Source organism: Mastigoproctus giganteus, chromosome 12 (genome assembly GCF_048544385.1).
Source record: "Mastigoproctus giganteus isolate SK-2022 chromosome 12, ASM4854438v1, whole genome shotgun sequence".
NCBI lineage: Eukaryota > Metazoa > Arthropoda > Arachnida > Uropygi > Thelyphonidae > Mastigoproctus > Mastigoproctus giganteus.
Genome location: NC_143586.1, coordinates 18,168,820 through 18,193,636, shown reverse-complemented (window position 1 = coordinate 18,193,636; position 24,817 = coordinate 18,168,820). Strand labels below are relative to the sequence as shown.

General features: G+C 41.7%; 1 protein-coding gene and 1 pseudogene across 1 annotated transcript; both read left to right on the top strand.

The window, feature by feature from the left end:
• Window positions 1-2,497: 2,497 nt before the first annotated feature.
• Window positions 2,498-23,366, top strand: LOC150076746 (heparan sulfate glucosamine 3-O-sulfotransferase 3B1-like). The gene is given in 4 exon segments (XM_090386637.1): window positions 2,498-2,549; window positions 3,043-3,221; window positions 3,223-3,311; window positions 22,532-23,366. Coding segments are annotated over 4 exon segments (939 nt in total). The 3' UTR covers window positions 23,151-23,366.
• Window positions 23,367-23,646: 280 nt separating this feature from the next.
• LOC150076745 (uncharacterized) overlaps window positions 23,647-24,817 on the top strand; it is a 38,224-nt pseudogene continuing 37,053 nt past the window's right edge.

Sequence of the window (24,817 nt, the reverse complement as noted above, 5' to 3'; positions counted from 1 at the left end):
TGGGGGAAGGGAGGGGAGGAGGAGGGGGAAGGGAGGAATCTGGTATCGATTACCAGCCTTGATTGTTGACCCGCCACCGCTAGAAGATTTAGAGGAATCAAACTGTCTAGTGTGGAGATCACAATTGTCACTGACACGTGTTTGAAGGGATTAAAGATTCATGAGTTTTTAGGCTTAGGGTATTTGTTAACAACAGCAGGGGGCGCTGGAAAATATGGGGGGAAGGGGATCGGAAAATATGCCCTTTCCTTAATCTTATACAACGCAGAGGAGGGAGGTTACAATTTCTGTTAATTTCACCTTCAGCAGAAGTTCAGGACTTTCCGACAGGTGGCGTTTAACCTAATCTCGATTTTTTTTTTTTATTGTGTTTTCGTAGGTTTAACCTTCATCAGCAGCGAACTGTTCTGTGACACGCCGAAAACGAACCCCCCACCCCCCCCAACTAAGTTCTTTATCTCTCCAACAAACGACATCACAACATTCGCAGACGACACTGCCCTTTTAAGGTGATTAATGTTTACTTTGAAATCTACACAATGCCCGGTTGAAACGCTCTAATGAGAAAGCCCGGATAAATTTCTAATGCGCATGACAAGTGAGTAGCCTCGAATAAGAACACTTTTAAAAATATACAGAACCTTCCAGTTTGTTAGGGTTAGACCAACTTGTAGCAGTTGAGGTTGAGAAAAAAAAAAAAAAAATGATCCAGAAACAGGAAGATTGTTTGATGTCCAACTATTTAAATTGGAAGATAGAAAGAAAGACATAAATGTACAAAGAGAGAGAGAGAGAGAGATAAATAGGTCGAGAGATGGCATAAAATGGAAGAAGGAATCCGGCCAAGCGAACATGCAATTTTGTTCAGCGAAAGAAGTCGAAGTATGCACATGCGTACATCAATTTCGACGACTATCCCTCATTCCAGCGTCAGCCACGACTGAACTTCCGCAGACAACAGCGGACGCTTCGGTCGATAGAGTCGATACGGCGTTTAAAGTGAGGAAGGCAACGGACAGAGAGTTGATGGAGAAAAAGGGCTCGCATACAAGACTTTGGGGCGAGACTTTGGACACATCGAGCAGTGATGCACCCTGCTGATTGTCTCGGGTGAAGTAAGAACCGGTAAGATCAACTGACACGGTCTGTTGGACAAGGGCACTGATTTCCCTCACCAAGAAATCTGATCTCGTTGCTGGAAGCTTGGTTGGTGTCAAAGGACTCAATACATCTATGATTTGGTGAGGATACAACCTTCATTACTGATTTAAATTCGAAGAAATGGTATAATTGGGGGGAAAATGGCAAAAATATAGTACGATTGGCAAAATTAAGGCTGAAAAAAATTGTCAACAAATAAGCTGCAAAGTTAGAGAATACACGTTGGACAAAAAAATAAATGTACAGTACATTTGAGTTGCTGATAAATCCACACAAATCTGGCGTCCTACCATCGAAGATTGTTTCCATATCAAGGATGATAGTGTGCCAAAACGTCTCTGAAACTGCCGGGCCTATTCCAAAAACGAAGGTCAAGTTATTTAATGATCTGTTTCTTAAAAACTCTCCACTCCCTATCACACAGACGTTTACTTTCTTACACTTACCTTTGCTACGATATTTTCCTCTTTTTTGGGGGGGAGGATGCAGCATGAAAGAAGTCAACAAGTTTCTTCCCACTTCCAACCCTCAACCCATCAGTCTTTAAGAATACTCGTAAACTATTGTTGATAAAATTATAAATGGCAGCCACAACAGTTTAAATACAATATTAAAAAAAAAATGCAAATTATGAAATTAAAAAACATAAAAGATCCCCCTAACCCCCCACCTGAGATGGGGGGGAGAAGTCTTCAATCAGAGTGTGTGCTAATAAACAGTCCACACATCAGTTAAACCAGGGCCGCACCAAACAAACACAATCAATTCGGCAGCAGAGACACATTTGCCGGTAGAGGGGCGCAGTAGCTCGTTCTTCAGCTGTTGACGTTCCTTGAACCTTCTCTTCGCATTTCATTATTTCTCCCGTTCGAGCGTGGTCGCCTGTGTGCCGCTGCGCACCCCGACGCATACGGCAGAGGGTGAAACTGCGACCACCCCACTCCAACCCTCAACCTCGTTTCGCCGGTGTCACAAACTTCCGATCGCATTTGCGAGTGGAGCGTCAAGACTGCCAAAAGATGGAACAGAAGGACGTGCAGTGTCGGCAGACGACGGCCCGGTACCTGTGGATTGTACGCGTATCGCCAGCCAGATTATCTGTGACATGTGTCGGGACACGGAACACCTGGCATTCCGTATTTCACTTTTTGCAACCCCCCTTCGTCTTCCGTTAGACGTCCCCTTATGGAGTACACGATGGTGTTGTCGAAGCGCGTGAAAAAAAAATCCCGTGTGGGTGTGTCTACGGCGGTATTAAGGGGAAAGGGCCCGTCGCGTACCTCGCTAATTACCGTTCGAGTGCCCGGAATTCTAATAGCCCAGCGCGGCCGTAACCATGACAACCACGCGCAATTATCGCGAGCCACCATTCATCGTTTGGTCTGCAGGTACGTGCAATTGACAACATTTAGTCGGAGTGACATTGGCCGCGTGCAGTCGCGGAAGATCTTATTTCGGTATATACACGACGTGGCAAAAAAAATAGGACTCGAAAGATGGAGTCGAAGAAAGGGATTTCGATGTTCACGAGGCTCGGGAGGTGGTTGCCGTGGTGTGATCGTGCGGTTTAGGCGAGTGGCCAGCATGCAGACGCTGTGGTGGTCGGAGTTTCGCAGGGGGTTTCTGCTAACGGTAATGTGCTGCGGGATTATGTGCTACACTGGTACGCCCTGACCTCGTACGCCCTCATCACCAACGCCGACAGCGTCCACCTTCTGGTGTCCGACTCTCGAACGGACGCGTACTTCCGTGCGCAGCAGACCCGCAGGCCGGCGGGAGCTCGTGGAATCCCGGAGACTATGCGGTGAGTGCGTGGTTGCCCCGGAGCATCAAGGAGCGTCCGGAGGTCGGCTCGGAGGAGCACCATCTCGCCGTGGTCGTGAACTCTTCTGCGGGAGGCCAACGGGTCCCATCCCGTGGGGGCCCCGAGGAATGCCGGACTTAGGGCGGGAAGCAGAGGTGTGGTGTCGACCCGGGACTCGGCAGCGTTCATCAGCAAAAGACTACCTCAGGCTCTGATCATCGGGGTGAAGAAGTGTGGGACGAGGGCCCTGCTGGAGTTTCCTGAGGCTGCACCCCGACATCCGGGCTACTGGACCAGAGACGCACTTCTTCGACCGCTTCTACCACAGAGGACTCGAGTGGTACAGGTGGGTGCCCATTTCTTGTGTAAATTTGTTGCAGAACGAAACCTGGTCTCGATCTCCCCCTCCTCCTTTCATTGCTTTCAATTTTAATGTGACCTTTCTTCTCTCTCTCTTCCTTTTTCTCTTCCATATGCTTCTTTTGGGACTCTTTAAGGGAAAATATTTTTTAAGAGCCATTAAGTAATAAAAATTGTTACTATCTGCGTGAAACTTCTCCGATCTGGACCCGAGTCCTAAAGTGACGTTTGTTAGGGGGGGGGGGCAGGAATACATTTTCGTTCTTCCCCTGAAAACAGTTTAGTCTAAAGCGAATTGCACTTTGAGAGAGAGAGAAAGAGAGTGAGAGAGAGAGAGAGAAATGAAAATTGAAAGAGCAGCCAGTCCAGTTACACCAATAAATTCTCTCTAATTAACATTATTTATTGTCTCTCTCTCTCTTCTATTTTCGCTGTCTTCGTTTCTCCGTCTTTTTATCACTGATATCCCCCCCACCTCTCTCTCTTTCTCTCTCTCTCTCTCTCTCTCTCTCTCTCTCTCTCTCTCTCTCTCTCTCTCTTCTATTTCGCTGCCTTCGTTTCTCCTCATTTTATCACTGATTCTCCCGCCCCCCCCCCCCCTTTCTCTCTTTTCTATTTCACTCTGTTCTTTCTCCATCTTTCTATTGCTTATTGTCCATTTCCTCCCTCTATTTCCATTTCCCCTCTTTATCTTTCTATCCAGTTGTATCTTTATATCCGTCCCTTTCGATATAAATCCCTATCTTTATGATTTCAATTTCTTTCTCTCTTTCAATTTGTATTTCAATTTCCCTCACTTATTTCGTTTATTCTGCTCATTTCTTTTATCTCGCCTACTCTCTCTTTCTTCCTCTTCTGTTGTTGTTGTTGTTGTTTTGGTTTGGAGCATTAGCAACTAAGGCCATATTGCTCCGGTAATATGCGGTGGTCATTCCCTGACCTTTCCGCATCCTCCGTATTGGTGGTGACGGGCTCGAACCCCGGTCTAAGTTTCCTCTTCTATCTCTCGTTCTTTCTCCTCTGTTTATTTTAATCTCTTTCTCTCTCTCTCTCTCTCTTCTAACTTTGTATTTCTTTATCTCTTTGTCTTTCTATCTATCTATATATATTATATATATATATATCTTTATCTCTATCTTCTATCTTTGCATCACATTTATATCTCTGCCTGTCTATCTTTTTACCTCTTTATCTCACATGCTATCTGTCTTTCTCCTTATTTTTTCCTTTCCTTTCCCCATTTCGTTCTTTCTCTTCTGTTTATTTTTTAATCTCTCTCTCTGTCTCTCTGTCTTTGTCGCTCTGTTTTTATTTCTCTCTTTGTCTCTGTCATTTTGTATATCTTTATCTTTCTGTCTTTTTGTCTTTCTCTCTCTCTCTCTGTCTTTGTCGCTCTGTTTTAATTTCTCCTCCCTTTGTCTCTCTCTCTCTCTCTCTCTCTCTCTCGTCCTCTGTATTTTTGTATATTTCTCTCTCTCGCTTTGTATCAGACTTTCACATTCTTTTTTTCTTTCCCATTTCGTTCTTTCTCCTCTGTTTATTTCAATCTCTCTCTCTCTCTCTCTCTCTCTCTCTCTCTCTCTCTCTCTCTCTCTCTCTCTCTCTCTCTCTGTCTGTCGCTGTACCTTTGTATTTCTATCAAATACAAAGTTTTTCTTTCTATCCCTTTCTGCATTTTTATCTCTTTATTTCTCTCTTTCTATCTGTTTTTCGTTTTCTTTTTTGTTTCCTTTCTTATCTCGCTCTTTCTCTTTGTCCTCTATTTATTTTAATCTCTCCCTCTTCATCTTTGTATTTCTTTACCTCTCCGTCTTTCTCTCTTTGTATCGCTTTCTTTCTCTCTGTCTTTCTGTCTGTTTCTTTATCTCTATGTATTTCTATCGTTGTATCTCTTTCTTCTATTTCACTCTTTCATTGTTTCTCGCTCTCTCTTTTACTCTCTCACACACCTTATGTTCCTCTGTTTCTATCTCTTTATCTCGCTTTTCAATTTCACTATCTTCCTTTCTCTATCTTTTTATCTGTCTTTCACTTTCTTTTTTTCTTTCCTTTCCTATCTCGCTCTTTCTCTTTCTCCTCTGCTTATTTTATTCTCTCTTAATTCCCTATATCTTTGCATCTCTTTCTTTCTCTCTGTCTTTCTATCTGTTTTTTTTTTTGTCTCTTTGTCTTTTTATCTTTGTATTTCTTTATATCTCTCTGTCTTTCTATCATTGTATCTTTTTCCCTCTGTCTCTGTTTTCTCTTTCTCTCTCTCACACACACCTTATGTTCCTCTGTTTCCATCTCTTTATCTTTATCTCCCCCCTCCCCATTCGCTAATCCTAAATCATTTCCACCAGCTTTTAATGAATATCCCATTCTCAATTAAACTTTACGATCGTTCACTCCTGTCTAAAAGTCATCTTACGTGCGATTACAGATTCCCCCCCCCCTACCCCAGCAGCATTATTCCCTCCAGTTAGCTTGACTGCAGCTGACGGTGGGAGTAGGGAGCGGGAGCTAACTGGAGGGAGGCAATAGTTATCCCCCCCTCACTAATGCATGGTCTCTCGTAGACTTAATGTGGATGCGCTCGGATGGATGGTGGATGCTGCAGTTGAAATCAGCGAAGATCGTGCCTTTACAACACATTAACAAGAAACATCCCTCCCTCCTCCCTCCCTCCACCCACTTCCCTAATCCTCTGCCGGTTCCTTACGAGTCGTCTTGTGGTGAATAATGAAACGTGTCACTGGCAATCCCGTAAGTGATAAATTATTTGAAAATAAAATTCACCTCTGGAACAATATCGTCTGCCCGACAATGGAGATTACGGCTAATTAATCAACTGCTAATTATTGAAGGCTACTTGCGAACGCCAGAGGCGATCGAAGTGATTTATGGACTCTGATGGGCAAACTGTTCGTCCATTGTTCGATGGTGGAAGCTCCGAAGAGCAAAACAAAAGATAAAATATTGCGCATTCCGACAATAGGGAACTCAAGATGTATTGATGACATTCGCGGCACTGCGCATGTGTCGAGAAAGTAAAAAAGTCTTCCGCTTTCCACAATTACGAAAAGAGAACGAAAATTAAACAGCAACAAAACCCAAGTAATTATCGCTTGGTGATAGTAGCGCCCTCTATGATAGGACATTCTACAGGAAAGAACAGAATAGGCGATAAAATTAGAAATTCTTCCAGTCTCCGATAGAGGACTCAACGATCGAGTGTCGATTTATCTTTCTTTTTTTTTCTTTAGACATGCGCAGTTGCTTCCAAATAACTTACACCTTGTTGAAATATCAGCAAAAGTTTTGTACACCTCAGACGATCTGCCATGATTTCTTTTTTGCGTGACTCTTCCCGTACCTCACGGGAGTCATTAGAGTCGCCTGCAGGAAAAGGGAGCCCTCGCTCATCCGTAATACGAAATGCGGCGGCTAAGGTTACTCGCAATCGAGGTCGAGAGAAGCGGCGGGCGAGTAAATTCTGCAATCTCGCTTGCACAATATGCAAGAATGGAGCGAATACATCGCTTGTTGCCTTAATGAGTATTACCCGCACGTACATAAACACTTTCTGTCCCTGGCTGTTGTCATGGCAACGTCCTTTTAATATATACGCGCTGCCACAATTTCCTTACGGGTTGATATATGACTGTCACACTCTACCTTGCACCCCCCTTCCCCCATTTCGCTTAATAAACTGGTGAGTATTCTCGAAAGATAACTCAATTTGTACGTCTGCCCGCATACAAATTTATTTCGGAAAACTGCGCACATTTCTGCTCCCATTAATGTATACTACCAGGGCCGGATTTAAGCTTGTTGTGACCCTAAGCTATAACACGTATGAGGCCCTTCTCTCTTAGAGTTCACCTCTGACAATATTAAAAAAAAAGGATTATTATTTTTTTAAATGGAGCTAGGCCCCTTGTAATGAGAGGCCCTAAGCTGTAGCTTGTTTAGTTTATATGTAAATCCCGCCCTATATACCACTTGACAGGAACACGCGATCATTGGTATAACTTGTGAAAAAAAGTGTCCTAATACGTTCTACACGTATTAGGTAAATTTGTTTGTTCTCCATGTATTAGGATAAATGGTTTGCGTTCCAGGTATTAGGATAAATGGTTTGCGTTCCAGGTATTAGGACAATTGATTTATCCTACTTCCTTGACTTCCTTAAACACATCCGGTTTATCCTATACTTTACTCTATATGGGCATGGTTCGTTTTAATACATGGGCATGGTTCGTTTTAATACATGGGCATGGTTCGTTTTAATACATGGGCATGGTTCGTTCTAATACATGGCCATGGTTTGTCCTAATACACGGACATTGTTTGCCCTAATACGTTCTACTCGTATTGGACCAATTTGTTTGTTCTCCATGTATTAGGACAAATCGTTTGCGTTCCAGGTATTAGGACAAATCGTTTGCGTTCCAGGTATTAGGACAAATCGTTTGCGTTCCAGGTATTAGGACAATTGATTTATCCTAGTTCTTGAACATATGCAGTTTGTCCTAATACTGTATGTGGATATGGTTTCTTCTAATGCATGGGCATGGTTTGTCCTAATACATTTTACACGTATTAGATCAATTTGTTTGTTCTCCATGTATTAAGACAAATCGTTTAGGTTCCAGGTATTAGGACAATTGATTTATCTTACTTCCTTGAACACATCCGGTTTGTTCTTATACTGAATGTGGGCATAGTTCGTTTTAATACATGGGCTTGGTTTGTTCTAATACATGGGCAACGTTTGTCCTAACATGTTTAGAACATATTAGGACAATTCGTTTGAGCTCTGAGTGTTCCAGGACTATTGGTTCAACCGAATACCTGGACATGGTTTGTCCTCCTAATGCATTCTACTCGCATTAGGACAATTCGTTCTCTTTCCAGTTATTCCAGGACAATTGATTTATCCTAATACCTGGACATGGTTTGTCCCAAAACATGGCTATGGTTTGGCTCCTAATATATTCTACACGTATTAAGACACACCAGGCCTGTGCAAAGGTACTTGGTGACTCAGATGCAAAAAGGGTTAAGGGGTTTGTTTATTTATGTTAAGACTTTGATGGTTCCCTCGACTGGGGCTCCAAGATCGGGGTCCCTGGTGCGGCGCATCCACTGCACCCCTTATTTGCACAGCCCTGGGACACACCGTTTGCATTATAGGTATTCCAGGACAATTGATTTATCTTAATACCTGGACATGGTTTGTTCTTATACATGGGCATGGTTTGTTCTTATACATGGGCATGGTTTGTTCTTATACATGGGCATGGTTTATTCTAATACAGCGTTTCCCAAACTTGGGTCTGCGGACCCCTGGGGTTCATAGTTTTTCCTAATACATGGGCAGGATTTGTCCTAATGCATTCTACACGTTTTAGGGCAATTTGTTTGTTCTCCATGTATTAGGACAAATTGTTTGCATTCCAGGTATTAGGACAATTGATTTGTACTAATTTCTTGAACACATTTGGTTTGTCTTAATACTGTATATGGGTATGGTTTGTCCTAATACATTCTACACGTATTTGTACAATTCGTTTGGGTTCCAGGCAGTGGCGGATTAATGCACGGGCTAGTAAGCTCATTCCTGGGCGCCGTTCCTTAAGGGGCGTCAAAAACAGAAGAACAATGAGGCAAGAAATATATATATCCTTAGTAAAAGGGCGCCGAAAAATTTTTCTTCTGGGGCAGAGATACCTTGGTATGACTTTGGTTCCAGGTATTCCAGGACAATTGATTTATCCTAATACCTGGACATGGTTTGCTATAAACATGGACAAGGTTTGTCCTAATACATTCTACACGTATTAGGACAATTCGCTTGCTCTCCATGTATTACGACACCGTTTGCGTTCCAAGTATTAGGGGAATTGATTTATTCTACTTCCTTGAATACGTCCGGTTTGTCTTAATACTGTATGTGGGCATGGTTGGTTTAATACATTGACATGGTTTGTCCTATTACGTGGGCATCATTTGTCCTAATACATGGCCATCGTTTGTCCTAATACATGGCCATCGTTTGTCCTAATACATGGCCATCTTTTGTCCTAATACCTGGATGTGGTTTGTTCTTTTATACATGGACATGGTTTGTCCTAATACTGTATGCGGGCATTGTCCTAATAGATGGCCATCGTTTGTCCTAATACATGGCCTTCGTTTGTCCTAATGCATGGCCATCGTTTGTCCTAATACCTGGACGTTGTTTGTTCTTTTATACATGGACATGGTTTCTCCTAATACAGTATATTCTATATGTATTAGGACAATTCGTTTGCTCTCCATGTGTTAAGACACAATTTGCCTTCTAGGTATTAGGATAATTAGTATATCCTAATACCTGGAAATGGTTTGTTCTTATACATGGACAAGGTTTGTCCTAATACATTCTATATGTATTAGGACAATTCGTTTGCTCTCCATGTATTACGACACCGTTTGCGTTCCAGGTATTAGGACAATTGATTTATCCTACTTCCTTGAACACGTCCGGTTTGTCTTAATACTGTATGCGGGCATGGTTGTTTAATACATTGACATGGTTTTTCCTAATATGTGGGCATCGTTTGTCCTAATGCATGGCCATCGTTTGTCCTAATACCTGGACATGGTTTGTTCTTTTATACATGGACATGGTTTCTCCTAATACATTCTATACGTATTAGGACAATTCGTTTGCTCTCCACGTATTAAGACACCGTTTGCGTTCTAGGCATTCGGATAATTAGTATATCCTAATACCTCGACATGGTTTCTCCTAATACACGTATTAGGCCAATTCGTTTGTTCTCCATGTATTAGGACGATTCATCTGATGAACATTTTCCCTACAACCCTGGCAGTTAATGACACATTCCCCCCCTCCCCCCTGCATTCTTAACATTCTGAAATGTGTCTCATTTTTTACACTTAATTACTAACTCCCCCCTTGCAATTCTTCCTTACCAGGTCCACCTCCGAGATCCCTCACCCTCATTTTGAAGGGCATTCTCTTCCCGTGAGTACTGTTAGCTTCTAGGCTGAGTAGAGATGTCGTGAGAAGGAACCCATCGCTTTACCCACCTACTCCTCCCCCCTCCCCAACACACACACACCGGCTGTGTCTTAATTACGTTTCTAGCAGGGAGAAGGAACAGAAACGCTACTGGAATGATCACTATGCAATGGTGTGTCGCGTTAAAGCCGGCATTTGACCCCTAAATTTCGCTACTTCTTTTGTACTCGAACGGATATAAATGAATTTCATTTGGGTGGGAGGGTCTTATAAGGGTGGTCGCAATGAACTTCAATCCCCAAGTAAAACGAATCCAGAAAATACAATTTTCTAGATTCGTTTAAGGTACTTTCTGGATTTTCGATGATGATACAAACTGGAATGTTCAAATTAATTTTCAGCGCGTCAACAGGCCTAGATTTAGACCATGGTACAGAAACTGTGGTCCACTTATCCCTTGGAGTCCACAAGGCAATTCAAGTTCATCTGCCAGTCTAATTCTGAGATTTGAATTTGGGGATCAGTCGGTGAAGCTAAGAATCAAATGGCCTCCAAAATCTTTGCTTGACATTGGTTTAGACACTTCAACTTATCTTTTAAGAAGGATTTACGCCTTCTGCAGGGACCCGGCTTCTATGATTTTTCATCAAGATTATCTACAGTTAGCGTGTCTAGGTACAACTGTAATAATTGCACCATCGAAGATGAATGGTAAATCGCTGATGATCAAGAAGGTTTTTGATATCTGTAATTCACTGGAAAGTTTCTAAGACCTTCTGGTGGACTTCTTTGGAGGAATCGCTTTAATGGCTTTTGGTACAAGGTCATGAACGATCTGACATTCACTGGAATCAATCTGTAAGGTGTTGAAACGTTGGACGATGTTCCATGGAAACGTCTCTTAATCAGTCCAGGTTGGGAGTGTCATCCTGAGTGGGTGGTGCTGGTTATGGTGATTTATACAAGTTGCATTTAGTTTTTGTAGTGAGAAGCAGCCTATGAGTTCCTGAGGATGGTTCATAATGCAAGATGGAACTCCTTGGTCTTTAGGAAGTGTTCTTTGAAATTTAGTCAAAGAACTGAATGGGATGGCTTTATTGCAAGGAATGGTTCCAGCAGAACTGCAAAGAGAATAGTTGGCATCATCATCCGAACTTGGAGTACATCCCTTGTTTCGTAGTTGGATTTCTGGTGTAATTCATTAGATATAATTCATTAGATATATCTGTGGTAGATAGATCATTAGATATATCTGTCTCTGTGGTAGAAAAGACTTCACGATGCTGGCTATTCGTTAAACTCCAAAGCCATTAAGGCTGTGAGGTTTTGGTATATGGTGTCTGCTAATTGCTCTGACTCGATTAAAGACGCATCATTGAAGGGATTCGAACCCAAGGCTTTTCCACCTGGTGTGGGAAGGGAAGTAAACAAATTCATGTAGTTCTCAATTAGACCACATGACCTAATTACCATTTGGACAAGAGGAAAATTTGGACAAGAACAAAGGATTTCATCCCGGAAAGAATAATTTTACTGACACCATCTGAGCAAACATTGACATCAGAAGATTTAAGACAGTAATCCAACCAAGGAAAAGAAGAAGAGAAAAATCGCAGATCATTCCATTTCGCATTCTGAGGCCGAGAATTTGTGAACATTCAAATCACAAGTTAGGTTGGAGAAAGTGGAGTTTCCAAGCAGTCAAGGAGTTTCGAGTGGAGTTGGGAGAACGACAGAGGTAGCAGATGAATTTTACATAATGTGGTAGAGAGATTTAAGCCAGAGGAGATTCCGAATTACTGTTTCTCAGAGGGAATATCAAAGCGGACCTTGAAGCTAAACCAATTTCAACACGATTGATGGTTCTGGTAGAAAGTGGATTGGTTGAAAATAATTAGGGAGGTTTTGGAGAATTCCTTCCCAAAATGAAAGTAATTAGGGAGTTTCGAGTTCTTCCCAAAATGTCTCTTCCATTACTTTGACATTTATCGATTCACTGGGACAACAAGAACTTCGGGATTCACTTCAGAAGAAAAAAAAAAGATCTCGCGATATTAATTAGCCGTTCTGTCTATTCACGTGGCTATTTTAATTAGTAAGAAGGACGTAGTAAGAGGCACGTCGAAGATGAGTTGGCAGAGTAGAGGCCCTGAACATTGCGCGTGTTCCCTCGGAGGGAAGGAGGGGTGGACTTTTTCTGGTGGAAGAAAATCCGTTTCTACATCTTCCTGCGCATCCAGATCTGGCAGAGAAAATTAAATCTGTCCGAAGCATACATCAGTGGCCTTTGATGTGGCCCGGTAGGAGTCTCGCGTCATGTGTTCCCGTGCCATTGTGTCACTTTCCCGATAGTTTAATTCGCTAACCTCCTTGGCGGTGACCCGCGTTCTATGAGACCAATGATCAATATTCTCCCCGAGCTGAATGCGGCGGGGACAGCGGATTTTCCGCCTGCCTGGGTTGCTACGGAACTGGCTGCGGTATTATGCCAGTGTGCGTGCGTCTGTGTGTGTGTGTGTGTGTGTGCGTGCGCGCGCGCCTGCATGCCTCCCTGGATACGAGGGTTGCCGTGCTTGCGTGTGTGTGTGTGTGGCAAAGAGCGGAGGATGAGAGAAAGAAAAACACAACCTCTGTTCTCTGAAATTTTGACAAGCGACGTGGCAATATTTCCTGACGCGTTACCTGCCACTGCATTCCCCCCTCCCTCCCTCTCCCCCTATCATCCCTTCTACAACGTGTCTCATCATCTTGTATGATCACAATGACATTCAACTGGGGTGGTTTGCCTGCATGCAAAGCTGCTGATGGATTGTGTACAGCATCCACTTAAACTTCTGAATAGAAGTCGCCCTTTTTCTTTTGGGAAGGGCCTGTAGATATGACCACATTTCCATTCAGAGTGAGAAATACGGATAGTAAGAGCGAGAAATAATCAGAAAGGCAGAGGGAGAAACAGAGATAGTAAGAGGGGATAGAAAGAATAGAAAGGCAGAAGAAAGAGCGAGTGAAATAGAGATAGTAAGAGAGAAAAAGAAATTAAAAAGGCACAGGAAAATTTTGGAGAAAAACAAGATAATACGAAAGAGAAAGGCAGGGGAAAAGGAGGAAGAAATAGAGATATTAAGAGAGAAAAGGGAAGAAAAAGGCAGAGAAAGAAAAAGAAAGACAGAGGGAGAGAGATAAAGATAGTAACAGAGACAAAAAAACAGAAAGGCAGAGAGAGAAATATAGATAGAAAGAGAGAAAAGGGAAGAGAAAGGCAGAGAGACTAAGAGAGAAAAGGGAAGACAAAGGCAGAAAAAGGAACAGATACCAAGAGAGAAAAGAAACAGAAAGGCAGAGGAAGGGAGATAAAGATAGTAACAGAGAAAAAAACATAAAGGCAGAGAAAAGGGAAGAGAAAGGCAGAGAGACTAAGAGAGAAAAGGGAAGAGAAAGGCAGAGAAAGAAACAGAGATACAAAGAGAGAAAAGAAACAGAAAGGCAGAAGGAGAGAGATAAAGATAGTAACAGAGACAAAAAACAGAAAGGCAGAGAAAAGGGAAGAGAAAGGCAGAGAGACTAAGAGAGAAAAGGAAAGAGAAAGTCAGTGGGAGAAATAGAGATAGTTAGAGAGACAAAAATATAGAAAGGCAAAGGAAAGAGAGAGATAGTAAAAGAGAAAAAGAAATGCAAAGGAAGAAACAGAGATAGTAAGCGAGACAAACAAACAGAAAGGCAGAGGAAAATGAGGAAGAAATAGAGGCAGTAAGAGAGAAAAATAAATTGAAAGACGCAGATAAATGAGAGAGGAAAAAAGAAATGGAATGACAGAGTGAGAGATGCAGAGAAGGTAAGAGAGACAGAAAGCAGAAAGGCAGAGAAAAGAGAGAGAAAAATAGAGATAGTAAGAGAGGAAAAGACACAGGAAAATGAAGGAGGAAATGAGAGAGTACGAAATATAAAGGCAAGGTAAAGGAGGGAGAAATAGAGATAGTAAGAGAGAGAAAGAATGAGAAATGCAAAGGGAGATACAGAGATAGTAAGAGAAAGACAAAAAAGCGGAAAAGCAGAGGAAAGAGAGAGAGAAATAGAGATAGTAAGAGTGAAAAAGAAACACAAAGGCAGAGGGAGAAACAGAGATGGTAAGAGAGAGATAAAGAAACAGAAAGAGGAAAATGAAGAAGAAATGTGAGAAGTAAGAGAAAAAATTGAAAGACACAGGATAATGGGGGGGAGAAAAAGAAATAAAAAGGCAGGGGGAAAAAACAAGACAGAGAGAGAGAGAGAGAGAGAGAGAGAGAGATTTGGTTTGGTGATTTTCACGCCAAGGCAACGAAAGCGATGAGGTTTTAAATTACTTGAATTACGTATATTTGGATGGTTTGTTGGCTGAAAAAACCAGGGGAAGAAACGAACGACAAAGCGCTCACAAAGAAAAGCACTTTTTATTTTTTCGGATATTTAAGGGGTAGGGTAGGCTCGGGACCCAGAAACGCCATTCACTCGCCACTTGAGCCGCGACAACACCCTTTGGCGATCCACAACTCAACTCTGAATGGAAATTTAAAAGAAAATAATTTAAGAAAAGAGAGAAAGAGTAAAACATCGAAAGAGAGAGAATGACAAACCATAGCTGGGTTTCGGTTGGACAGAAAGAGGGAAGAAGAGAGTTGCCGAGTGGCGCGCGCACTCAACAGAAGGGTGTTTGACCTGAGAGCGAATAAACGTGCGGAACGTGCGTGTGTGTCGGTCAAACACGACACGTAATTAATGACTTATGCAAATACCGCGCTAATGGGGATCCTTAAATATTGACACGGCCCTGTCTTCGGGCCAATGACGAACTCCTTTACAGGGTTCCCTCAAGGGGAAATCAATGAGTCTCCCACCTCCGAAAAACACAAATTCCAGCCAACTCCCCCTTTCCGATGGCTGCTGCAGCTGAAACGAACCACGTGGGGGAATCGACTGCGCACCCAAAGCACGGGTGCTGCTGTTGATGCGCACAGACACCGCTAGGTGGACAGCTGTCGTGAGAAACTCCCCCCCCTCCCCTGCGACGCACAGTTATCGGGTTTGGTTCGGTTAATTCAGTTTGGTTTCAACAAACAGAATGTTGCAATGGAAGAGACATTGACGAGGGCCTAATCACAACAGGAACAGAATAGCAAGCACGGCAAGCACGGACCGAGGAAGGACTCTTGGCAGAAAGAGAGAGATTCGGCCATAAGAAAAGGAAGAGACAAATAGAAAGATCACAGAAAAGAGAGAGAGAGAGATAGAGAAATGTATAGAAAGAGAAGATAAATGAGACAGAAAGGAATGAACGAAAAGAGAAAATAAATGGACAGAAAGGGGAGACGTAAGAAATGGACGAAAAAAAAACACTGAAAATAGATGGAAAGAAAGAAAAAAGAGAGAGAAGGAAATGGATAGAAATAGAAGACAGATGACACAAAAAAAAAATTAGTGGAAAGAGAAGGAAAGAAGTGGATAGAAAGAAAAGAAAGAGAGCCAGAAAGAAATGGACAGAATGAGAAGAGACAGAAAGAGAAGAAAAAGAGACGGAAAGAAATTGAACAGAAACAGAAGAAATGAACAGAATGAGGAGAAAAAGAGAGATAAAGAAAGAGATAAAAAGAGAAGAGACAGAAATAGAAAGAAAGAAAAAAGAAACGGAAAGAAACAGATAGAAAGAGGGAAAGAAAGAAATGGACAGAGAAGAAATGGATAGAATGAGAAGAAAAAGAGATAAATAGAGAAGATGAAATAGAAAGGAAGAAATGGATAGTAAGATGAGAGAGAGACAGAGACAGAGAGAATGGGAAAGATAGAAAGAAATGGAAAGAAAGAGAAGTCAAAGGAGACAGAAATAGAAAGAGAAAGCAAAAGAGACAGAAACAGAGAGTGAGAAGAAAGACAGACAGAAAGAAATAGATGGAAAATGGAAGGAAAAGGAGACAGAGGAACAGAGAAAGAAATACACAGGTACAAAGAGAAGAAAAAGAGAGAATGAGAAGATAAAAGGAGAGAAGGAATTGGAACAGAGAAAAAGATGGAGGAAAAAGAGAGAAGAGTAGAAAAATAATCGAGAAGTGATTAGGGTTAAAAGAAAATGAGATAGACTGAAAAGGAGAAAGAAACAGAGTGAAGAGAGAGAGAGAGAGAGAGAGAGAGAGAGAGAGAGAGAGAGATAAACTGTGGACGACAAGAAGACAAAGAAATTGAAACGACATAAACGAAGAAAAGAGACTCGGAGAAAAAGAAAAAGACAGACGGACAGGAGAGACGAATAACTGAGAGAGAGAGAGAGAGGAAGGGGGTAGGCATAAGGAAAGAAAAAGATAGAAAGAGACAGAAGAAACTGAGACAGAAAGATGTACTGAAAGAGAGAAATAGACCGATAGAGAAAGAAGAAACGAAAGGGGAAATGAAACGAGGAAGAGAGCTAAAAGAGACAGAAGAAGTGAGGCCGCACAAAAAGAAAGAGAAACAAAGGATGGAAGAGACAGAAGGAGGGGGTGGTAATGTCACTTGACCCGCACAACGACATCCGCCGAAGAGCCCTCCTCGCAGCGCTTAATTTCCAGGAACACTTTTCGCCGATTGGGGCGGGCAATGAAAGGGGGGCGGGGGGGGGGGGTCTGTCCTTTTGAGGTTGTTGACGAGCCGAGCTTGTTTGCCGAAATCGCAGGAAGGCCACGAGCAGTTCTGAAATGTGGCCGCAGTTGGTGGAAAGAAAGAGAGGCGGAAGGAAGTGAAGAGCGAAGATAAGAAGCGAAGAAACTTTCCTCTTTTCACGAGCGCCGATCCCATTCACCGCCAATTGCGTTTCCAACGGAGTGCCGGAAGCGACTCTTCGCGTGCGGGTCTTTCACGGCGAAGACTTTCGAAGAATTGATTTCTTCAGACTCCGCCATTGAAGAAGAAAACTGCCGCTAAAAGTCGCCTCCACCCCAACCGCACACCTGCAACCTCCGGACTGCAGAACGAGTTCTCGTCCTCCACCCCCCTCCGCAATCCCCCACCCGGCTGCTACGGTTGAGCCCGCGAATCATCGAAGGCTTCCTGTTAGCTCGCGGATGGAATTTTTTATGGCGCTGATAAAGGTGGTCATCTCCAGATCTCTTTCCACCGCATCCTGTCTGTCCCTTACATTATGGTAATCGCGCCGGCCCCTTTTCATATCCCCAATTGACTGCGACATCGCTATTCGATTAGAACTTTTAACCGATTTCGTCGGTGCCGCGTATAAACACCCCCTGGCCGGATGGATCCATCGCACCAAAGATGGACTCAATGCAAATCTTCGATTGATTTCGATCAATGGGAAGACAAATCTGGGATCGTCGATTTTATTGGACGCGCCCAAAATGGAAAGACACAGCAATGGTGACTTGGAGAGAAAGATAGTATTAATGCGCAGAAGAAACATTTCTTGGAAACTTGGTAAGCTGGAACACTTCCGCTGGAAGGAAATCAAAGCTCTGATTTGTGGCTCTTTCTCTTCTCTTCTTTCTCTCTCTCTCTCTTTGTCCTTCCCTGATTGATACAAGGGCACTTTGGGGGAAGGAATGCGCGGTGTGGGGAGGACGCCGTAGAGGAAGGTGGAGGTAAAAACTATAAATAGTTACCAGGGGCAACGAAAACAGGAAATTGCACCGGGTGAGATTCCGGTCGAAGAACTGACTAGAAAAGCCAATAATGCAAGAAATGTTTCGGGCTGAGAGATGAAAGGAAACGCTTCTCGAAGGAGGAATTATAATAGAACAACGAAGTTTCTTTGGTGAGGAAAAAAACCTCCTTAAAGACACTACGTCTTTTGAAAATCTTGAGACGAATTAAATAGTCTTATAGACCTCAAACTGAGCTGAATTTGAGCAAAATTTCAATATTGTTTTGGAGTCCATCAGGTATTGGCGGTGGGAAGTGCATCATCTTTATTTGATGGTGCACTCATCCCCTATTTGATGAATCCTTCACCATCCCTTTTTACTGGATGAAAAACTCAATTTTTGCATCCAGTGGGAATGGGACTTAAAGGGTGTTTAAGTCCCATTCACATTATGATGCAGGAATGTCAAGATCTGACTGGTGCTGTCCAGGAGACGTTGATGCTTTATTACAAAGCATTATTCTTCTCTATGGTAACCGATGCATCTGGGACATGGTTCAACAGGGTTGAAATTGTTCGACTAATTGGTTCTTACCATATAAAGACCAATGATTATACACTGCTCGACAAAATGAACAGAAACCATAAACACTGCTTCTGTAATCTCACGATTACAGAAGCAATGTTTATGATTTCTGTGGTGACAGCAGTGGTTGGAGCTCCTGGACGCTGATTTTTGTGATTGAATAATGTCCATCTTTAAATGTTATAAACCACCTTCAAGCTGCGCTATACGGAAGAATAGATTCACGATAATCCTCTTTTAACATTTCATATACTTTAGCTGATATTTTCTTGAAACAGAATCTTGGTTTCGTCTTGAATTCCACAAGTCAGCTAGAAATAGCAAGCAGTACAGTTGTTCATAAAAAAGTATTCTTTATTGAACAGAATTGTATATCTTTATACATATACACTGCTACGTGCACGTACCCCACGATCCAATACATACCAAGGATGCTCGATAGGATTCAGATCAACATTCTGGGCTGGCCAATTCAACTGTTCCGCACTCATGTCCTCAAACCACCCTGTTACGACCCGAGCAGTAAGTATGGCATGGAGCGTTGTCTTGCTGATACAGGTATGGGCCTTCCCCGAAGTATTGTCATAATGTTGAAAGTGCATAATTGTCCAGGATCGCCTGGTATTGCACACCTAACTGCCCTTTTTTGAATGGATTCTAGAAGTCTGAGAGAGGCTTTGGGGACACCGCCCCAGATGTGGGAACAATGTTCCATGGTAAGGCGGTTTTGCGATCTGTAAAGAGTGAGCAGTTGTTTGGAATAAAGTAACGCCGAGAGCGAAAGAGAAAACCAAGTTTTTTAGATGCAGAGGAAGCAATATTTGTAATGTGCTTGTGCCAAGAGAGATTAGAAGTCAGGGTAATCCCCAAAAGAGATATATCATTTTGCCTAGAAATCGGAGTGTCACTAAAGATAAGCATAGGAGCAGAAGAATCCTTTTTGCGAGATATGAGACAAGACTCAGTTTTAGAAGGGTTGAAATAAACTAAGTTGTCTTTGCCCCACTGGAGAATTACCTGAAGATCGGCATTTAAGGAATTGATAGCAGATTTTCGAGAAGTCGAAGCTGATTGAGCAGGACAAGGTTTCTCAAAACGGAAAGTTGAATGCAATGTGTTATCATCGGCAAAACTATGGATAGGATTTCCAGTCAATGGAAGAAGGTCATTAATATACAAGAGGAAAAGAGTGGGGGAAAGAACTGAACCTTGGGGGACACCGGCATTAGTGGAGAAGTTAGAAGACAGAGAGCCATCTACCATCACCCTCAGTGAGCGATCAGAGAGAAAACTGGATAACCAATTACTAAAAACAGTTGGCAAACCATAAGATGGAAGCTTGTTTAGAAGAACTTTATGCCAAACACGATCGAAAGCCTTTGAGATGTCAAGAGCATCTACTTGTGTTTCACCGAACTTTTCCATTGAAATGGGACGATAATTGGATGTGAGGGACTTGTCACCCTTTTTAGGAACTGGCTGGATATGAGCAAATTTCAAAGCAGAAGGAAAGATACCTTTGGAATAAGAAAGTGAAAAAAGACGGCAAAGAATAGGAGTAAGTTCAGGAGCACAGGTTTTGAGAACAAGTGGAGAAATACCATCAGGACCTGGAGCTTTCTTAGCATCGAGATTCATCAAAATCCTTCTGATATCCTTTTGACGGAAGACCACAGGAGGCACTGAATGGAGTGTGTTGGGAATGGTGGGAGGTGTTTTACAAAGATCATTAAAACATGAGTTGGAAGAAAAATGGGATGCTAGCAGGTCAGCTTTATCTTTGGCTGAAGTGACAACAGAACCATCTGGTTTGGACAGAGGTGGGAGCAGAGATGGGCAAAAGTTGCGGCCAATAGCTTTGGCAAGAGACCAGAATGCTCAACTACCATTAGGGCAAGAAGCAAGTTTTCTACTCTTAGCCTGTTCAAACTCTAGTTTGGACTGATTAATAACTGCTTTACAATTGTTGCGAGCTTTGGTGTAGGCAGAAAATGAAACTGAAGAATTGGAAAGAAGCCACTTACGATATGCAACATTCTTCTCTTGGACAGCCTTAGCACATTTATTGGAAAACCAAGGTTTAGATAAGGGACAAGATTTTAAAGTGGAGTGTGGGATAAAGGATTCCATTCCTTCAAGAATAATTTAACTGACACGATCTGAGCAAACGTTGACATCAGACGTTTTGAAATAGCAGTCCGACCAAAGAAAAGAAGAAAAGAAATCTCGTGGATCATCCCATTTTGCATTCTTGATTGGGTCCACTTGACTTGAATGTGACCCGAATATCAGTTCCATTAGCGTTTTCGACTCCCAGGTAGCAAGTACAGCTTGTCTGGCATATCTGAGAGAATGTCCGTGACAACCTCAACGACCAATTCTGTTGAACGTTTCATCTTGCATGTTCTCAGTACAGAATGTCATCTTGCATTCTGTAATTGCTGAGGACCAATCCTGAGCGTTTTTTTTCTCCAACCATATAAGTACAACTTTTATAAACTTAACTGGTCGATGCTTCGATTTGGAGGCTTGAAGTTTCGCCACTTCAAGCCTCCAATAAGCAAAGTGCTGGTATTGCACCGGTTGATGAGACTCTTCTACCGGTGCAATACGACAGGTAAAAGAGTCTCATCATCCACCCCAGCTTAGCCCCGCCTTATTTAATTAATAATAATTAATTACTTTACTATCGCTTTCCACCCACCTATAAAGAATGGACTGAGTTCCTTCAAAATTTGCGAGCATCACTGTGACATATATGGACGTAAACGATTAGCGGACAAAGCTGATCGGCGCAGTAGAATGCCCAATAACGTCTGTTACTGACCTAAGTAGGACCCTGAAGGGTACATAAAAACACGTGTAAACAAAACGGTGAGCGAATGGCCATGTAAGAGTGTGAATGTATGAGTGTGAAAGTTGGTTCTGTGTGGGGGAGTTCACTGAAGTATCGGCGCAGACAATGTCTAGGGTTTTCAATCAATGGCTTTTAACGGAATCAGCAATGTCCACAGAAAGCCCTTCCAGATGGAGACATTGCACCATCGGGGACCGCAGATGTCTGCTCTATCGTGTATGTTAAAAAAAAAAAAAAAAAAAAAAAACCACCATGCCTTCAAAGCAAACGATTCTTCCTTTTGTCTCTGTACCGATTTCAATTTCTCTAAAATGAAATACTCATTACAAGAAACGCTGCCTTTTAAGAAGATTAATGTTTATAGAATATTCCAAGACAGATGTTCAACAAAACGAACATTACCACGATTAATGATTCCAAGAAAACGAAAAATCCCTTCCTCTCCGCTTTTAACAATACTATCACTGTTGGCAAGTTGCCAATGGCAACCCATCTTTCATCTTTTGTATGGCCTGGAATGCGGTTCATTGTGAACACTCTCGAAACTGTCTTTTGGCCTTTGTTAGACAGAGGGAGGTGGGGGGGGGCGATATTTTGTTTCCCCTGAACCCTAAGGTGCATTAACGGAGGGTTTCTCACTGCTTATCTACAACCCTTAACTTTTCTTCGATCTGATCTCGCTGAAAAAGGATGCAGTAGTTCTTTAAAGGTCATCCGAAGGTCAGCTTGAAGTCTGGCTTTGCCTCGTGTTCCTCGAGTTCATATTTCACGGATTCCCCCCCCATTCCAAACCGCGCTCCTTGCTCAAGTGAACCCAGACTGCGTCTTGTGCTATATAAGAAAATTCTCCTCCTCGCTTCCCCATTGTAACCCACATCGCAGCGATCTGTAGCTGCCAGTCAAGTCCGCTCATCCGTTATGACCCTTGACCCATTCACAAGGTCATACGTCCAATGAACGCGTGCGGATATCCGTCTGGTTTTTAGACAGCGATCTCAGAACAGTTAGGCCTAAGAGTTCCGGTGGAGTGTTCGCAATCTTCCAGTAGATGGCAGCACCGTGCTTTAATTATTATGTATAAAGTTCATTTTTCCCCCTTATATCTTTCCCCTTATAGTTTCGTGTTAATTTACTTTTTTTTTTATTTGCAGACAACAGATGCCTCCTAGTCTACCCGGTCAGATCACCATGGAGAAGACTCCAAGTTACTTTATCACGAGGGAAGTACCCCAAAGGATTCACGCAATGTCCCCAGAGGTGAAATTGGTGGTGGTGGTGAGGGACCCTGTAACCAGAGCGATTTCGGACTACACCCAAACGGCCAGCAAGAGACGGGGGACCCCGTCTTTTGAACAGATGGCTTTTCGGAATAACTCCGTGGGTCAGGTGGACACATCCTGGAGTGCCATCCGAATTGGTGTATACGCCCGCTATCTGGAGTGGTGGCTACGCTACTTCACGCTGCATCAGATCCATTTTGTGAGTGGCGAAACGTTAATCAATGACCCCGCGGGAGAAATGGCCCGCGTGCAGGATTTTCTGGGACTGAAAAGAGTTATAACGGACAAACATTTCTATTTCAATGAAACCAAAGGATTTCCGTGTTTAAAGAAGTCGGAGGGGAACGGCAACCCCCATTGCTTAGGAAAAACTAAGGGCCGGACTCACCCCGATATTGCCTCCTCAACGATAAGGCAATTAAGGGACTTTTATCGCCCTTTCAATACAAGATTTTGTGAAATTGTTGGAAGAGATTTTGGCTGGCTTTAAGACGTCCACACACACGAATATACATACACACACACACACACCAAAAATCTAGTGCAATCTTCATTGGTAGCCATGGCAACAGCCGTCACGGTAACCCATCTTCACTTTTCACGAGAACACGTGTGTTAATACAAGTGACTTAGAAGATTCATAGGCCTAAGAGTGCATGTTAAATAATTTACTACTGAAAGAGTGTTTGTAAAAAAAAAAAAAAATGTCCCCTCCTTAAAATATTAAATGATTTTTTCCTGTTCCACTTTGTTTGTGTTTATATTTACGTAAACATTCACCGTTTATTTTTTGTATTTATAAAAATAACTACAGTAATTTGTCTTTAAAAAAATTAGTTATCAATTATGACCATAGATGGCAGAAAAATTTGTTATCAAATATGACGATAGATGGCGTAAGAAGTTATTGCTATGAAATATGACGATAGATGGCGTAAAAAGTTATTGTTAAGAAATATGACAATAGATGGCATAAAAAGTTAGTTATGAAATATGACGATAGATGGCGTAAAAAGTTAGTTATGAAAGATGACGACAGATGGCGTAAAAAGTTAGTTATGAAATTTGATGATTGATGGCGTAAAAAGTTAGTTATGAAATATGATGATAGATGTTGTAAAAAGTTAAGGAATATGACAATAGATGGCATAAAAGGTTATTGTTATGAAATGAGATAATAGATGGCATAAACAGTTATTGTTTTGAAATATGATGATAATGGCATGAAAAGTTAAGAAATATTATAAGAGATGGAGTAAAAAGTTGTTATGAAATATGATAATATATGGCATAAAAAGTTATTGTTATGAAATATGACGATAGATGGCATAAAAAGTTAGTTTTGAAATATGACGATAGATGGCGTAAAAAGTTAGTTTTGAAATATGACGATAGATGGCGTAAAAAGTTAGTTATGAAATATGACGACAGATGGCATGAAAAGTTAGTTATGAAATATGATGATAGATGGTGTAAAAAGTTATGAAATATGAAGATTGATGGTGTAAAAAGTTAGTTATGAAATATGACGATAGATGGCGTAAAAAGTTAGTTATGAAATATGGCGATAGATGGCGTAAAAAGTTAAGGAATATGACAATAGATGGCATAAAAGGTTATTGTTATGAAATGTGATAATAGATGGCATAAAGAGTTATTGTTATGAAATATTTTTTCTGATGATAATGGCATGAAAAGTTAAGAAATATGATAATAGATGGAGTAAAAATTATTGTTATGAAATATGATAATAGATGGCGTAAAAAGTTATGATATAGGATGTAGATGGCGTTAAAAGTTATTGTTATGAAATATGATGATAGATGATAAAAATTATTATTATTAAATACGAGGATAGATTGGATAAAAAGTTATCATGAAATATGAGGATAGATTGTATAAAAAGTTATTGTTATGAAATATGGCGATAGATGGCGTAAAAATTTATTGTTATGAAATATGATGATAAATGCCATTATGAAATATGATGATAGATGACAAAAGAGGTTATTATTATGAAATACGAGGATAGATCGGATAAAAAGTTATTGTTATGAAATATGACAATAGATGATGTAAAAAGTAATTGTTATGAAATTTGGCGATAGATGGCCTAAAAGTTATTGTTATGAAATATGACGATAGATGGCGTAAAAA